This window comes from Ipomoea nil, unplaced genomic scaffold, assembly GCF_001879475.1.
Source record: "Ipomoea nil cultivar Tokyo-kokei standard unplaced genomic scaffold, Asagao_1.1 scaffold1936, whole genome shotgun sequence".
In the NCBI taxonomy this organism is placed as follows: domain Eukaryota; kingdom Viridiplantae; phylum Streptophyta; class Magnoliopsida; order Solanales; family Convolvulaceae; genus Ipomoea; species Ipomoea nil.
In genome coordinates, this window is record NW_017618364.1 from 1,503,052 (window position 1) to 1,521,672 (window position 18,621).

Below are 18,621 nucleotides of genomic sequence, written 5' to 3' on the forward strand. Positions count from 1 at the left end.
TCCTGACAGCATGCTATTGTCGTTTCTAACTTCTCGATCACCTATCTCTTCCATACATTCTTCGGTGATTAGCAGATTCCATAATCACAAGAAGTGTTCAGACAAATTCTAAAGTATTGCAGAGGAATAATCACTAAAAACATCCAGACAGATTCTAACACAGATATGAAATCTAAGGTCATGATGTTGGGAAAGCAAGCATGGTGAAAAAGACTTCTATCTCTTCAATTATTGCTTACAGGTGACACAGCCTAATGGAGACAAAGCATGCGGATTGAACAGCCGTGAAGAAACCACTCAGCAACAGTTACAAACAGTAAACATTATTAGCAAGTCCACATGAAAATCTCATTATGGTTGTCTTTTTCATCCCCCAAGATGAAATACACAACTGAAAAAAGAAAACAAATGAAAACTTGTGTCTGCAAGGACTGTTTCACACCATTCTCAAGTAAATACACTCACCGAGATACATGTAGATTCCCCACCGGCTCACCATAACACAATGTTACTGTTACGAAAGTGAAGAGAGAGAGTTTCTAATGTTCTGTCGTATATTGTCTCAAACTGTCTTATAGAATAGAGAATACAAGGCCCTATAAATAGGTACCAGAAGACTACATATAGGAAACAAGTTTCCATATACCCTACCTTCCTAAATCCCTAAGACTGCCTAATCTATAGGGATTCTATATATCAAATATATATTCTATATTCCATAACAGTTACAAAGCTAGAATGTATTCTTCTGGCAGATGGTTTTGTATTGTGTCGTTTGAGGATTTCTCTCTCAGGAGAATGCATTAAATATATCTGTTTTGTGTGTTTGTGTAATGAATAAAATGTATTCCTATGTTTAATGCATCTGATGAAATAGGCTTCATAGAGTGAAAGCCAAATCTGGACCAAGAAACCCACAAGGGGTTTATTGTGAAAAACTTCAATAAATCGTAAATGTTTCGGGACATTTCAAAGGGTTACATCTAAATGTTGCATAACTAGATGATAATATGACTGCATCTAGTATTTTGAATCACAAGAAAAACCTTTATTCAGTAGAGTAATGAAAGCATCGGTTCAACAAGTAGGCCCCGAAGAGATTCAAATTTTCGACTGTTTGGCAATCTTGAACCACTCGGTATGGAAAGACCCGGGCATGTCAATCCTCTCGTATGTGTGGGCACCAAAGTAATCCCTTTGAGCCTGGACTAAGTTGGCAGGGAGGTTTTCCCTCCTGTAAGTGTCAAAATAAGCTAAACTTGTAGACATCCCGGGAACGCTAATACCAGAGTTGATAGCGAGGCATACAACCCTTCGCCAAGCAGATTGTCGTTCAATTATCTCCTTTGCGAACTCTTCATCCACGAGTAAGCTAGCGAGGTCTGGGTTCCTGTCATAAGCTTTCTTGATACGGTCCAAAAATATAGCACGGATAATGCAACCACCCTTCCAAATTCTAGCCAGTTCCCCGAGCTTCAAGCCCCACCCTTGTTCAATGCTCTTTGCACGAAGCAAGTTCATTCCCTGGGCATAACTACATATTTTGGATGCATACAGCGCCTTTCTCACATCATCGATCAACTGCTTCTTATCAACAGCCTGGTCGGTAAGGATATCACCAATCCCGGCAGATTTGAAGACCTTGGCAGCTTGAACCCTCTCGTCCTTCAATCCACTAAGGAATCTTGAATCCAGTGACGAAGCTATTGTTGGTGCTGCAACTGAGAGCTCGGCAGCTTGCTGAACAGTCCACTTGCCAGTGCCCTTCATGCCCGTTTTATCCAGAACCTTGTCTACCAAATACCCATCCGCCTTGTCATCCTTGATTCCAAATATATCAGCTGTGATTTCAATCAAAAAGCTAAGAAGCTCCCCTTGGTTCCAATCTGTGAAAACTTTGTGCAATTCATCGTTAGAGAGTTTCCCCACAGATTTCAGTACATCATAAGCTTCAGCAATCAACTGCATATCACCGTATTCAATCCCATTGTGAACCATCTTAACAAAGTTACCAGAACCTCCTCTGCCGATGTAAGTAACACACGGGCCACTGTCGGGAACTTGAGCGGCTACTTTCAGTACGATGTCTTCAATATACTTGTATGCCTCAAAAGAGCCTCCCGGCATCAGTGAGGGTCCACGCCTAGCACCTTCTTCGCCACCCGAGACTCCCATTCCGAGATAAAGCAGACCCAATTCAGCCACTTCTTTCTCCCTCCTCTCGGTATTCTCATACCATTCGTTCCCACCATCAATAATGCAGTCTCCTTTCTCCATGTAAGCGGAAAGAGTTTTGATGGTTTGATCAACCGGGGCACCCGCCTTAACAAGAATAATCACAACACGAGGCTTCTGAATAGAGCGAATAAAGGATTCGGGATCATGAAAACCATAGAGAGGAAGGTTCCCTTCTGCTTTAGCTCGCTCAACAGTCTCATCAACTTTTGAAGTGGTTCGGTTGTAGACGGATATAGGAAATCCTTTATCAGCTATGTTAAGAGCAAGATTTTGCCCCATAACAGCAAGGCCAGCCAGACCAATTCTTGTTGGTGTTGCCATACTGTTTTCCTGTTCCAGAGATTTTGAATTTTAGAATTCACATAATGCAGGAAAAGGTTTTGGAGAAGAATTCATATAATGCAAAAAGGCTTTTGGATCTAAAACTATTTAAGATCTAATTTTCCCCATAGCACTTCAGAATTTTTGTATGCATCATAAACCAAAGTATATATAAAGGTCATTACGAGTTCGCACATCAGTACCACTGTTACAACCTGAATACTGTAAGTCTGTAACAAATGTTGGTGAATCAAAACCGATAAAATTAATCCGTAAATAAAATAGTTATTAGATCTTCTAACTACCTAAGCACAACCAGTATGCAGTGGTAAATATATGAATGGATAGAATTATAAATAATTAGAATTGTACAGTATTGGGGTTTAACAAATTAATCAATCCATTTCAGTTTTTTATTTGTCACCATCAAATCTAACAACACAAGTTATACACAATAAGGTTGATGAAGCAAAGGAAACAAAAAGATCAAATATTGCTTTAGTTAACTGTAATGGATGAAGAAAACCATCTGCCCTCTATAAAGGCTATAATAAAGATTCAATTTTTACAGGAATACTGCATATTACCAAAAATGAAACTGACAAAGTTCAAACATGTAATATTTTTAGTAATTAAAAAAGCACAACTTAGTAATATAAGCTTTTGAAAAACCAATCTCACGGACTTACAGGGCGTTTGGTTGGAAGGAGGGAATTAGGGAGGAAAGGAATTGTAATTCGGTGGGAAAAGAATAAAGTGAGAATTTAAATTACATTGTTTGGTAGGAAGGAATAGGGTGATGAGGAATTGAGAGGGAAGAAGTGAATAAATATTAAAATGCCCTTATATAATATAAATATAATAATGATAATGAGGGTAAAGTGGTAATTTACAATGGAATTGCAATTCCACAAAGCATGGAATTGCAATTCCTAGGTCCCCTACGAATTGCAATTCCATGGAATTGTAATTCCTTCCAACCAAACCATGGAATTTGGTAGAAATGGAATTGCAATTCCATCCTACCAAACACCCTATTAGTTCACTGGTTTAGTAGATAGTTGGGAGAAGATACCAAGATTCAAAACTATGAGCGCGGGATTATGCCCACAGTGGGCCCAGGATTTGGCCCTATCACTGAGTTACCGTGATTTACATCCTCACACATACTCAGTCGGGCCAGGGCGTGGAGCCCTTATGGTTGGAGAAGAAGATTTTGAAAACCCAAAAAAAAAAAAAAGGTAAATTTTTGCATTGCTAGATTTCAGATCCAAGAATGCAGAAGGCAAGTTCTCCACATTCAAAACAAAAAGCACTACTACAACAAAGAAACACACAAATGTTTGATTCCCAAGTGAACTAGAGCGCAATTTAGCAATTTGATAGCAACACAACAACTGCAAACAATAGGAATCAAAACACAATAAACGCTGCAAATCTACAGTGGAATTAAAGAGATATAGTATACAATTAAACATTAACAATGTGAAGATATCCTCAAACACAACTGAACAAACAAACTTCAAGATCAAAGATCGGATAAGTACAATGTTAAAATGAAACTACAAGGGGAAAAAGATTCAATTTTTACCTCTAATCAGTTCGGAGCGCTCAAAATTGTACAAGGTATGGAACTGTATGGCAAAAATATGAACTGGGAAACAAAAATCAAGATCTGGGTTCTGTAAAACAAGATCAATTATGATTGATAAATACGAAAATGTGAGTCACCTAACCACTAGCTATGTTTTCCTTCCCTAAGTCAAACTACAACGGCATCTTCACTGTATATTCTGAATTTTTAGTAGTAATGCAATTAAATTTTAGGTTTTTCTTTTTCTGGAATAATTGTTTTGCCTCGGGTATGGTTGATTGGTTGGTGTCGTGGTAGGTCAGTAGATGGTTGGCCAAATTGGGTGAAGAAAATGGTAAAAAAAAATTGCGTGCATTTTAGTTTATGAAGATCACAACCACCAAAAGGTATAGAAAAACCATTATGGAAAAAGATATCAAATTGGCTATCTAAATCAAACTAATAGTACAATTGGGTTCATAATTAACCAATTTCAATGAAGCTCCATAATGGGTAAAATAGTGTAATTAAATCTAATTTTACTTATCCCTTCAAGTACATCCGATAAAATTGAAATGATATAGAGAAGTCTAATTTTACTTTTCAACATATTATTGTTAATTTAGCTCTATCTAGCTTTCTTAAAAAAAAAAAAAAAAAAAAAAAAAAACTCTAACTTGGTTAACATGTGGTATTCTAAGTTTAGGTGGTTGCTGAGTGTATTATTTAATTTTATTTTATTATTTTTATTTTTATAAAATAGTACTCGGTAACAATTGATTACTTTATATTTTTTTAAAGAGTAAATACCCAAAATGGTCCATCGACTGTAGCTAAATTCACAAATTGGTCCTCAACTTTCAATTTCACCCAATTAAGTCCTTAACTTTGCAATTTTGACACGATTTGGTCCTCCATCTAATTGATCGTTTGTTGACCGTGATCGACGATCTCCAGAAGAACCTTCAGCTCTCGTCGGAGCACGTGGAGGCCTCCAGGATGACGTTGCACCGGTTCGGAAACACGTCGTCTTCTTCGCTCTGGTACGAATTCAACTACATTGAATCCAAAGGGAGGATGAAGAAGGTGACCGGGTTTGGTAGATTGCTTTCGACAGTGGATTCAAATGTAACAGTGCGTTCTAGAAATACAACCGGAACCTTAAAAAACCGATGATGAACCATGAAATTACATATATATCCTCAAAAATCACAGTCAACAAACGGTCAAATAGACAGAGGACCAAATTGTGTTAAAACTACAAAGTTAAGGACTTAATTGGGTGAAATTGAAAGTTGAAGACCAATTTGTGAATTTAGCTATAGTCGAGGGACCATTTTGGGTATTTACTCTTTTTTAAAATATATATATAATCATCATTTATGGTGTAAAGTGGGATGCCTGGCCGTTAACTCCTAACCGGTGAGAGTTTTTTCCCAAAATGGTCCCTCGACTATTGCTCATTCTCAATTTTGCATTTCGACTTTTAATTGCACCCAATGTGGTCCCTTGACTTTTAAAAACTTCCCCAAATTGGTCCTCCGTTAGAAATTCCGTCTATTGAGTGTTAAAATGAAGGGCATTTTCGTCCATTTACCTATTATATGCCTAATATACTCTGAAAAATAATCAAGGGACCATTTTGGGAATAGTCGAGGGATCATTTTGAGAAAAACTTATTTATTTATTTCATTTTTTTGTTTATTTCCATTTTTGTAAGACTATCAACTTAGAGTTTCTATACATTTTTTTTTTTACAAATATAAACAGTTAAAATCCACAATCAAAACTCAAAATTTTAAACTTTCTATACAAATTTGTTCCTTCTGTCTAAACATACAAACTTTTCCTCTAATCCTATCAAGTTTTACAATAAGTTCTGTAAATTTCAAAAATATAATACTCATATACTTTTTATGTTCACACACACACTAAAACTTCAATAGACAATCAATCACTATGTATCATATTAAATATTATTTTTACCATTGAAAATAACGTTACTATTTTTATCAGTTTAGACACCCAAAATGTACGCTTCACTTCTCGGTCACTATGCCTTTTGAAAATAAAATTATTATTTTTACAATCAATCGCTATGCTCTGACACTTCTTTGAACAGAGAAGTACGCGTCACTTCTCGGTCAATGACAAAATCTTAGAAAATATTTTTGGAAAGTTGGCTTAACTTAGCCTGTAAGGCCATTAGTTTCATTCCAAAGTTAGTACAAACCATAGCTACCATTTCCAAATGCCTATCTACCCAGAAGTACATCATGCTAAAGAGAGTCTAGAACTATGGCTATCAATTTTATGTCTTAAATAACAAGTAAAATAAACCAAATGCAAAAATAATTAGCACAAAACAAACAATTTTAAACCTAAAGTCTCATCATTTACCAATATTACAAGTTCTTGTCATTTTGAAGTTTGTTTGTATTTTATATATATATATATATATATATATATATTTTTTTTTGAAAGTGTTTGTATTTTATATATGAATGTTAATAAACTTAAATTCGAAATTTAAACTTGTTTACCAAAGTACGTAAAAAATAATAATTTTATTTTAACTTTAAAAATAATATTTAATGTAATACATAGTGATTGATTGTCTTTTGAAGTTTTAATATGATTATATGACTCTATATATATATATATATATATATATATATATATATATATATATATATATATATACTACCTCCGTCCCATTTTGTTTGTCTGGTTCGGTTAACGAGGCTTGACTGAAGCTATTTTTACTTAAATTTTTCATAATATTAAATTTATTTTTAGTATATAAAATTTATATATTTAGAAACTACATTAAAAGTACTATTAAACATAAAAAATCAAATTTAAAAATAATTAAAAATTACTAAAGAAAATAAACAATGAAGAAAGGGTTGGATTGACCAATGAATAGTAAACAGGACATGCAAAATGGGACAGAGGGAGTATATATATATATATATATATATATATATATATGAGTATTTATGAATGTTACGAAATTTATTGTAAAACTTGATATGGATAGGGGAAAAATTTGTACGTATAGACAAAAGGAAAAAAATTGTAGAGAACGTTTAAAATTTTGATATTTGATTGTGGATTTTAACTATTTATCTTTGTAAGAAAAAAAAATGTATAGAAATTCTAATTTGATAGTGTTAAAAAATGGAAATAAATAAATGAGTTTTTCTCAAAATGATCCCTCGACTATTCCCAAAATGGTCCCTCGACTATTTTTCAGAGTATATTAGGCATATAATAGGTGAATGGACGAAAATGCCCTTCATTTTAACACTCAATAGATGGAATTTCTAACGGAGGACCAATTTGGGGGAGTTTTTAAAAGTCAATGGACCACATTAGGTGCAATTAAAAGTTGAAATGCAAAATTGAGAATAAGCGATAGTCGAGGGACCATTTTGGGAAAAAACTCTAACCGGTGATTTGAGTATAGTATTTAAAGTATAAGCTAAAACAAGAAATAGCAACATAGTACAAGAGTAGAGATAGGGAGAAGAGTCAAGTTGTCATTCCACTTGTATCATCTTACAAGATGATATATATATATATATATATATATATATATATATATATATATATATATATATATATATATATAACGGAAAATATAAATGGGGACATAAATATGTCCGTTACATAATAATGTCCACTAATGATATTATTTATAACACCCCCTTTGGACATTATATAACTATGATCTTGCATCGTTAAAAACTTGTTAGGAAAACTGGTGAGAAAAATCTAGACAAGAAAAGCGTAAAAGGTATATGGATAGTATATTTGAATACATTCATGCCTCGTTAAAAACTTCATTAGGAAAATTATATGGGAAAAACTTATTGAAGAAAAGAGTACATAATATTTGTAAACTCATATTGTGCTAGCTAGCTGGTTGCCTCATTAAAAATCTTAACTTAAGAAAACCCTGTGGAAAAAACTTAGTTAAAGGAAAAATAGTACAATCATGAGCCTTCAAGGCATAATTTTCAGGATTTCGGGGTTCGTCTATTTAAGTATTTATTTGCAATTTTCCCCCATTGATATTACCATATCATACTCATGTTTCGTGCTGATAACATGTTGTAAAGTGGGATGTCCATTGGCCCATTAACTCCTAACTGGCAATTTGGGTATAGTATTCAAAGTATAAGCTAAAACAAGAAATAACAACATAGTACAAGAGTAGAGATAGGGAGAAGAGTCAAGTTGTCATTCCACTTGTATCATCTTTACATCTTACAAGATATATATATATATATATATATATATATATATATATATATATATAACAGTGTTTCAAAAATTGGGTCTAGGCGCCGATTAATCGGCGCCTAGGCGCTAGGCGGTCGGCCACCTAGGCGTCCTAGGCGCCGATTAATCGCTCTAGGCGCTCTAGGCACCCTAGGCGGTCCCCAGGCGCCTAGCGATTTTTTCAACCTTGATATATAATAATAATAATAAACTATAATAATAATAATAATAAACTATAACGGGAAATATAAATGGGGACATAAATATGTCTGTTACATAATAATGTCCACTAATGATATTATTTATAACACTCCCCCTTGGACATTATCTGACTATGATCTTGCATCGTTAAAAACTTGTTAGGAAAACCTGGTGGAAAAAATATAGACAAGAACAGCGTAAAAGGTATATGGATGGTATATTTGAATATAATATACATTCATGCCTCGTTTAAAAACTTCACTAGGAAAACTATATGGGAAAAACTTATTGAAGAAAAGACTACATAATATTTGTAAACTCATATTGTGCTAGCTAGCTGGTTGTGTCATTAAAAACCTTAACTTAAGAAAACCTTGTGGAAAAAATTTAGTTAAAGGAAAAAGAGTACAATCATGAGCCTTCAAGGCATAATCTTCAGAATTTCGAGGTTCGTCTATTTAAGTATTTATTTGTAATTTTTCCCCATTGACATTACTATATCATACTCATGTTTCATGTTGATAACATGTTGTAAAGTGGGATGTCTGTTGGCCCATTAACTCCTAATTGGTGATTTGAGTATAGTATTCAAAGTATAAGCTAAAACAAGAAATAGCAACATAGTACAAGAGTAGAGAGATAGGGACAAGAGTCAAGTTTTCATTCCACTTGCATCACCTTTACATCTTACAAGAGGTTATATATAACATAAATATGTCCATTATATAATAATGTACATTAATGATATTATTAATAATAATTTATAATTTATTTATTATTTTTATTTAAATTTTTTAAAGACAATCATCGAATATGTAGTGGCACCCTTAAAATGCACAATTATGAATCTAAGCTGATTTACATTATTGTGATTCTTTGCCGTCTAAAGTCACAATACAAACTTCACTCAAAGTGCACATTCAAATATGTAGTGGCATTCTTAAAATTCCAAAATGTTTGTACATTGGTCACTATAACATGACAAATTAGACTTGGGCTTGGTCTATGGTTAATGATGCTTCTATAGAATACAAATCAAATGTGGGACAATATGATTTTTAGGCTTAATTATTACTCGTGCATTCAACATTACTTGAAAAATATTCGAACTCACATACTGCGACTACTGATGAAGTAGGTTGTTAATCTTTTTTAAAAATAAAAAATAAAAAATTAATCAATCGATGGAGTACCTGGACACCCTTCTAATTGATTCGTTTGTATATATGGATATCTCATTCGCTTATAATAAAAAATAATATTTCATAATCAAATGTGGCCATCGAACTAGACACTAAAATGTAATTAGGCTAAGAAGGGGGGGAAGGGGGGCTTCGTCTCCGGTAGCCTGGAGACGAAGGGTGCCAGAGGACACGAAGAGACCTCTTCATCCCATGCCAGAAGAGACGAAGAGGTCCCTTCGTCTCCATGTCGGAGGGCACGAAGAGACCTCTTCGTCTCCGGCAGCCTGAAGACGAAGACCCCCCCCCCCCCCCCCCCCAAGTGACAAAAAGTCAGAGTTGGGGGGCCAAATTTATAAAGAAAATTTATCATCTTAGTTGATATTAGTACCAACCACACAATATTATTATATACATACCATATATGATTGTGCCAATTATTATTGATAATTACTAGTATTTGCGCCCGTGCGATGCACAGAATGAATTTGTTGTAATATATTAATAATATTTGGATTGATATATAATTATTTAAATTAGAATATCAAATATTATATAGTGCAATTGAAAATATGGTTTGGATCGTTTATATATTTTGATGTTATCATTGCTTGAATTTGAGCAAATAATTGCTAAAATTAATAGCTAATGTGTAAATGTACGCATGCGGTGCTGTAACTTTGAAGATTTTATTTATCATTGTTTAGTATTTTTATAAACTAGGCAAACATGTTAATTCTTTAGCAACTCAGTTATAAGAATAAATTGATATCCTAATTCATTTGTATGAAAAATATATTTTTTGTCTAGATATATAGCAATTTTGTCATTTAAAAAAACATAATATCACCGATTGTATTTACACGTTATTGAAACCTCATTGTATATGACATTAGTAGTAGCAACACAATCTTGTCAATCCTCGTCTATAGTTAACATCTTCAGTCCATTAGGATGGGTGACTCGGATGAAAATATATAATCGTAGAATATCAGTCAATTAGTGATCCTTTTATATTTTCAGTCAATTAGTAATATCATATTCATTTTCAGCCAATTATTCTTTTTTATTTTCTTTCAATTAGTCAATTCGAATATCAGATATAGTGATATTTTTACCTAATTTCCGTTCTATTTTTAATTGATGATGTAAAATATTATTATTGAAATATTTCTGTTCCATTTTTAATTTACCTTTACTATTGTTTAAAATATGCATTTACTATTAATGATGTAGAATATTATTATTGAAATATTTCCGTCCAATTTTTAATTAAAATGCAATGATCTGACCATTTGTTGTTCACTTTAGTCAATTATGAATAATTTTTTATTTGTAGTCAATCCTTTTATATTTTTAGTCAATTAGTAATATCATATTCATTTTCATCCAATTATTTTTTCTTTTTCAGTCGATAAGTTAATTAGAAATCAGATGCAGTGATATTTTACATAATTTTCATTCCAATTTTAACTGATGATGCAGAATATTATTATTGAAATATTTTCGTTTCATTTTTAATTTTTGTTTTATTTTTAATTTACCTTTACTATTGTTTAAAATATGCCTTTACTATTGATGATGTAGAATATTCTTAATGAAATATTTTTGTTTTCATTTTAAATTTACCTTTCCTTGATGATGTAGAATATTATTATTGAAATATTTTCGTTCTATTTTTAATTTCCGTTCCATTGTTTAAATTTGTGAAATATTTATATAAAATTGTGATTTGATTTATTCTACCGTGTAATATTATAGAGAAAAATTAAAAAGTAATGATCTGACCATTTCTTTTTCCATTTTAGTCAATTATGGATCTTTTTTTTCCAGCCAATTATTAATATTTATTTCTCTCTCCAATTAACCTAATTTTCATTCTTTTTTCAATTTTTAATTTTCAGTCAATATTAATATTCATTTAATTTTCCAATTTACCTAATTTTCGTTCCATTTGTATTTGATAATGTAGAATATTATTGTCAAATATTTTTGTTCCTTTTTTAATTTTCGTTTTTTTTTAATTTACCTTTACTATTTGCTATTGTTTTGGTTGGAAATCAGGTAAATAAGATTTTGTTTTTAATTATAGTATAGATTATAAATTAAGATGAATAGTCATGGTTATGATTTTTATTATATTGCGAATTAAAATTAGGGTTTTTATTATATTTGAATAATAATATTACCAATTAATAGATTTTAGTTAACTTCCATTTTAAATTTTCTTACCAAATAAACTTTATTAATTATTTGACCAATAAAATATTTAATTAATTGACTCTACAAAAGTTTGGGCGGAAAAAAATTAAATATTAGATTATGCTTATATATGGTTTACCCGTATTAACCATCACTATATTATATTAATATATAATTCTTTTAATATAAAATATTATTAAATCTAAACATATGGTTAATATTTATTCAATATTATTACGAAAGTATTACAATTATAAATTTTATTATATTTTAAATGCTTTAGCATATCGAAGCAAATATGGTAAGTCAATAGCATTATTTCACATTAGAAAAGTGATTTTAATCAAGGGAATTAGTCAACTAAAGAATAAAATCAAAATAATACTCTATTCAAACTAAGCTACAGTACTTCATAATTTTTTTGTAAAAAAAAAAAAAAAAAAAAAGAGTTCCAATGGCAAGAAAAACCTCTTGAAGGGAAAGACAAACTACTCTCTTATTATAGAAAATGCACACTTTAAAGACGAAGAGATTGAATCGAAACAAAGCTCAACGCTTTGATATATTAACAACAGAATCCGTCCCTCTCCAAACTTTATCCACTTGATGAGCAACGAACTCTATTGCTTCCCCATCAATCTTTCTAGATCCGTATCTTCTCCACAAAAAAAAAAAAAAAAAAAAAAAAGAAAAGAATATATCAACATTTTTATTACAAACCACTTTTCTTATTTAAATATCGGAAAATTAAAAAAAAAAAAAACAAAAAAGAAACAAAAAAAAAAAACAAAATAAAACCCAAAAAGAAAGAAAAAAAAAACTAAGATAATGAAAACCTCACCCGCGCAAATCACGTATCAGCCTCAACTGTGGAAGATCACAGGATGATTAACAAAAGTCAATGAAATGATGGAGAAGACGAAGATACGGGGTGGAGGAGAAGACCTGATGTGGAGAAGGAAATGATGGGGGATGCTAGGGATTAAAAGAATTATAAATTTGTATTTATATGTATAAAATACTAATTCAAAAGGAAAGTATAATAATTTATCTATTTAAGGTACGTAATAACATTATTATTATTATTATTATTATTATTATTATTATTATTATTACAGAAATGCCCCTAGGTTTTAGGGGGAAAAGTTAGTTAGGAGGATTTTACTTATATATATATATATATATATATATATATATATATATATATATATATATATATATACTAGTTTTTCTACGCGCTTTGTGCGAATAGGATAATGCCCAATACTTATTTTTAAATAAATATTTCAAAGTATATCAATGCAATATTATATAGAAGATGTTCGTGCATATGTAAATAAATGTTAAATTTGTTTATTTAAATCGGTAATTTAATATAAAGTATATAAATGCAAGATAATATATGAGAGATTGATTATATATAATTGTCACAAAAATAAATGTTTGCAACTTTGTAATAACGCTAATCTAAGTACTAAGTCTAAAAGCTAAGTGATAGTTTAAATAAATACTATTTTTGGTTTAAATTTTTCTAATTCTCTTTTTGGTAGCATTATTATTGTTTTCACCTTCAGTACATGTCTCCTTCTCTTTTATTTATTTATTTTTTTTTTTAGTGTGTCATATGCAATTGGGTTATTGGTAGTATCATAGAGGGATTCATCATGCAATGAGATTATGGTGTATGAAGTTTTAGATTTGTCTTGTTGTGTATATGACTGAGATCTTAGTTGTGCTATGAACTCTTTATCTTAGAAGCACATGTTGATATTTGGTAGCAATAGTTTTCCCCTACATGTTTCATGTGTTGTGAGACATCAAATTCTAAATTAATTAAATGAATATGTATTATTTTTTGTTGTAGCTACTAATTTAGTTTTTAAATTTAAGTAATAGGAGCAATAAAGTGGGAAAATTATGATGTGGAACCGTGTCCACCTTGCAAGGTGGACTAAGGTGGACACTGTTCCAAAACTGTTCATAATTATGAATATATAGTTCAAAAATTATGAACATATAATTCTATAATTATGAACATAGAGTTGTGAACATAATTATGAACATATAGTTCTGTAATTATGAATATAGAGATTCAATAATTGTGAATATGAAGTTAAAAAATTATAAATATATAACTTTATAATTATGAACATATAGTTCAGTAATTATGAACATAGAGTTCTGTAATTGTGAATATAGAGTTCAATACTTATGAATATGAAGTTCAAAAATTATGAATATATAGCTTTATAATTATGAACATATAGTTTAGTAATTATGAACATAGAACTGTGTCCACATTGCAAGGTGGACATAGTTCCACAACATAACGATTGAATAAAGTGGTGTACATACTTTTCATCCACAATAATGAAATTATTGATTTTTTTTTTAATTTCCATTCGTTGTTGAGACAAATTGTTTTGAGAGTTTGTCAATGACAATTGCTGTCAATATAGATGATGATAATAAATAATTCAAAATATAAGGTTACAATAGATATTATTATAATAATATAGTAAAAATTAACTTACAAATTTCTTTAAAAGTTTTCATACATTGATAAAAGCATAATTGAAATATTAAATTTTGTTCTCAATAATCAAAGGAAGATTAATTAAACGAAAGAAAATTGAAAACTTAAATTTATTATTTTTTTAATGAAAGAAAATCAAATGATTATCAAAGTTCCTGATTTATAATCATTGAATGCTATGTATTTAGTCAGGATAATTATTTGACCAAAGTTTTTGTTAAATTTTATATTTTATTTTTTAATACATTTTAGCATATTCGTAGTATATGTTTAACAATTATGCTAACTCTAATTGGAATGAGGTTCGAACCTAAGACCTTTCTTATAAAAATTAATGAGTAAGTTAAGAATAATAAATAGTTAACGGAATATTCCGTTAATAAAATTTATACTAACGGAATTTAAAGTTATTTAAGGAAATAAAATAATATAATAAAGGGTAAATAAGGAAAATCATTAAAAATACTAAAATCAAAATACTATAAACCATTCATTTTAAGAAACAAGTAGTACCGACATATTTTTTTATTCCAGTTAAGGGCCAAACATTATTGGCTCTTATTAGAATTGTATGTATTATATATATATATATATATATATATATATATATATATATATATATATATATATATATATATATATATATATATTATGACCAATTTTGGAACCGTGTTTACTTGCAAGGTGGACACGGTTCCACAGCACAATTTGCTGGGTCAATAGTATTAAAAAAAATTAAGAGCCTTTGAACTTCTCAATACTTATGGGCAAGCAATTATGTTTGTGAGAGGAGCATTGCAAACATTTCAAATAGAAGTCCAACTCGGGTACCATTAGACCACATAGTCTTGGTATTATTATTGTACTTTGATTATTGATAAATTCATCAAAATTTTAACAAATAATTGAACTTTATATTCATAATTACTGAACTATATGTGAACATATTCACAAATATTGAATCTCTATTTTCATAGATACATAACTATATGTTTAAAATTTTTGAACTACATATTCATAATTATGAACAATTTTAGAATCGTGTCTATCTTGCAAGGTGGACACAATTCCACAACATAATTTGTTGGGTCAATAGTATTTCGAAAAAAAAAAAAAAAAAAAAAAAACCTTTTGACTTTTCAATACTTGCGTACATTGATGGGCAAGCAATTATGTTTGTGAGAGGAGCATTGCTTCTCTTATATAGAGGAGCTCAAGAGCTCATCTTGCCAAACATTTTCAATGTGGGATCAAAAATGATCCTACATCAAAATTATATACATATATATATATATATATATATATATATATATATATATATATATATATATATATATATATATATATTATGAACAATTTTGTAACCGTGTTTACCTTGCAAGGTGGACACGGTTTCACAGCACAATTTGACGGGTCAATGGTACTAAACAAAATTAAGAGCCTTTGAACAACTTGGCAATTTATATCCTACACCACGGCGTACATTGCACTATGCGCCCAGATGCAAAACGACGTCGTTTTAATTATTATTTTTTTTTTTGAAATTTCCCGCCCCAGTGAATGGCAGTAGGCTTTTCTTTAAAAAAAAACCCGCTGTTCAAGAATGTACATAATGTTATACTTGAATACACATAATGTTATACATGAATACACATAATGTTATAACAAAATATACATACTCTTTTTAAAAGATAATACACATAATCTAACACAATACATAATAAACATAAACTTTTAACATAATACACATCAACTCTTAACATAATACACACAAATTTTCTGATTCGGATGTACATAATTGTATAAAAACAATGTACATAATTGTATAAAAAATACACATAACTGTATGAACCAATACACATAACGTTGTGAACGAATACACATAACGTTGTGAACGAATACACATAATCTCAGCAACTTCCTACCGCGCCTCCCAACACGACCCCAAAACGACGTCGTTTTGGGAGGCGCGCGGCGCACAGTGCTATGTGCACCGTGGTGTAGGATATAACGATTGAACTTCTCAATACATGTCCACATTGATGGACAATCAATTATGTTTGCTCTCAAGAGCTCCTCTTTTCAAATATTTAAATGTGGGATTAAAATGATCCAACATCATTTACACAAACGGGAAGAGCCTTTGAACTTCTCAATACATGCCCACATTGATGGACAATCAATTATGTTTGCTCTCAAGAGCTCCTCTTTCCAAATATTTCAATGCCAACATCATTTACACAAACGGGAACCCATTTTTTTTTAATGCTACTGACTCTATTACAATGTAGTATTTGTTTATATACTTTCTCAACCTACTGAAACACAAAGAACCAGCCTCCACTGAGGCTCGAACTCACAACCTTCCAAATGGAAATCCAATCCGAGTATCATTAGACCACATAGTCTTGGTTATTATTATTATTATTGTACTTATAAATTATTGAACTTTATATTCACAATTACTGAACTATATGTGAACATATTCACAATTATTGAATCTCTATATTCATAATTACATAACTATATATTCATAATTTTTGAACTATATATTCATAATTATGAACGATTTTAGAATTGTGTCTACCTTGCAAGGCGGACACAATTCCACAACATAATTTGTCGGGTCAATAGTACTTAAAAAAAAAAGGAATAAGGGTCAAATAGGCCACTGAACTGCACACCAAAGTACAATTAGGCCATCAAACTCAAAAATAATGCAATTGGGTCCCTAAACTACACAAAATCATGCAATTAGGTCTAAAATGACATGTTGACCTGAAATTGTGCTGACGTGGCGGTTACCAATTTTAAAAATAAATTTTTAATATAATTTTAAATAAAATAATTAATTAATTTTTTTTTTTTAAAAAAAAACTAGAAATGCCGGAGACTGGAGACTTATCGTCTCCGGCCATGGAGACGAAGGTCTCTGTGTCTCCATGGCCGGAGACGAAAGCTTCGTCTCCGGCCATAGAAACGAAGCCTTCGTCTCCATGGCCGGAGACGAAGCTTTCGTCTCCGGCCATGGAGACGAAAGACAATCGTCTCCGGCAGTTTTAGTTTTAGTTTTAGTTTTTTTTTTTAATTATATAATTTTAATTAATTATATAATTTTAAAATATATTTATAAATTATTTTTAAAATTGGTAACCTGCATTTCAGGTAAACAAGTCATTTTGGACCTAATTGCATGATTTTGTGTAGTTCAGGGATCCAATTGCATTGTTTTTGAGTTCGATGGCCTAATTGCACTTTGGTGTGCAGTTCAGTGGCCTATTTAACCCTTATTCCTAAAAAAAAACATTTGGACTTCTCAATACTTGCGTACATTGATGGCAATCAATTATGTTTGTGAGAGGAGCATTGCTCCTCTTATATAGAGAAGCTCAAGAGCTCCTCTTTCCAAACATTTTCAATGTGGGATAAAAAATGATCCTACATCAATTACAAAGGGGAGCCCGTTTGTCTTCTTCTTCTTTTTTTTTTTTTTTTTTTTTTTTTTTAAAAAAAAATTATTTTTATTTTTATTTTGTATATAGTTTTGTTTGGATTATTATTATTATTATTATTATTATTATTATTATTATTATTATTATTATTATTATTATTATTATTATTATTATTATTATTATTTTATGTGGGATTAAAATGATCCGACATCATTTACAAATGGAAACCCGTGGCTCCCTTTTGTGTTATTTTTTATTTTTTTTAATTTTAATTTTATTTTGCATATTGTTTTGTTTGGATTATTATTATTATGATTATTATTGTACTTTGATTATTGATAAATTCGTCAAAATGTTAACAAATAATTGAACTTTATATTCATAATTAATGAACTATATGTGAACATATTCACAATTATTGAATCTCTATATTCATAATTACATAACTATATGTTCATAATTTTTGAACTATATATTCATAATTATGAACAATTTTAGAATCGTGTCTACCTTGCAACTTGCAAGGTGGACACAAATCACACAATTCCACAACATAATTTGTCGGGTCAATAGTACTTAAAAAAAAAAAAAGCCTTTGAACTTCTCAATACTTGCGTACATTGATGG

General features: G+C 30.5%; 1 protein-coding gene across 1 annotated transcript; it reads right to left on the minus strand.

Annotated features, from left to right (window-relative positions):
• Positions 1–888: 888 nt before the first annotated feature.
• Positions 889–4,488, minus strand: LOC109146825 (6-phosphogluconate dehydrogenase, decarboxylating 3). The gene is made up of 2 exons (XM_019294489.1): positions 4,151–4,488; positions 889–2,568 (listed from the first exon to the last, which is right to left on the minus strand). Exon 2 carries the CDS (start codon positions 2,557–2,559, stop codon positions 1,102–1,104), a length of 1,458 nt encoding a protein of 485 aa, XP_019150034.1. The 5' UTR covers positions 2,560–2,568; positions 4,151–4,488; the 3' UTR covers positions 889–1,101.
• Between the last annotated feature and the right edge of the window lie 14,133 nt (positions 4,489–18,621).

What these genes read in the sequence shown, in the direction of transcription:
- LOC109146825 (XM_019294489.1), bottom strand. Translation starts at nt 2,559, where the DNA reads ATGGCAACACCAACAAGAATTGGTCTGGCTGGCCTTGCTGTTATGGGG.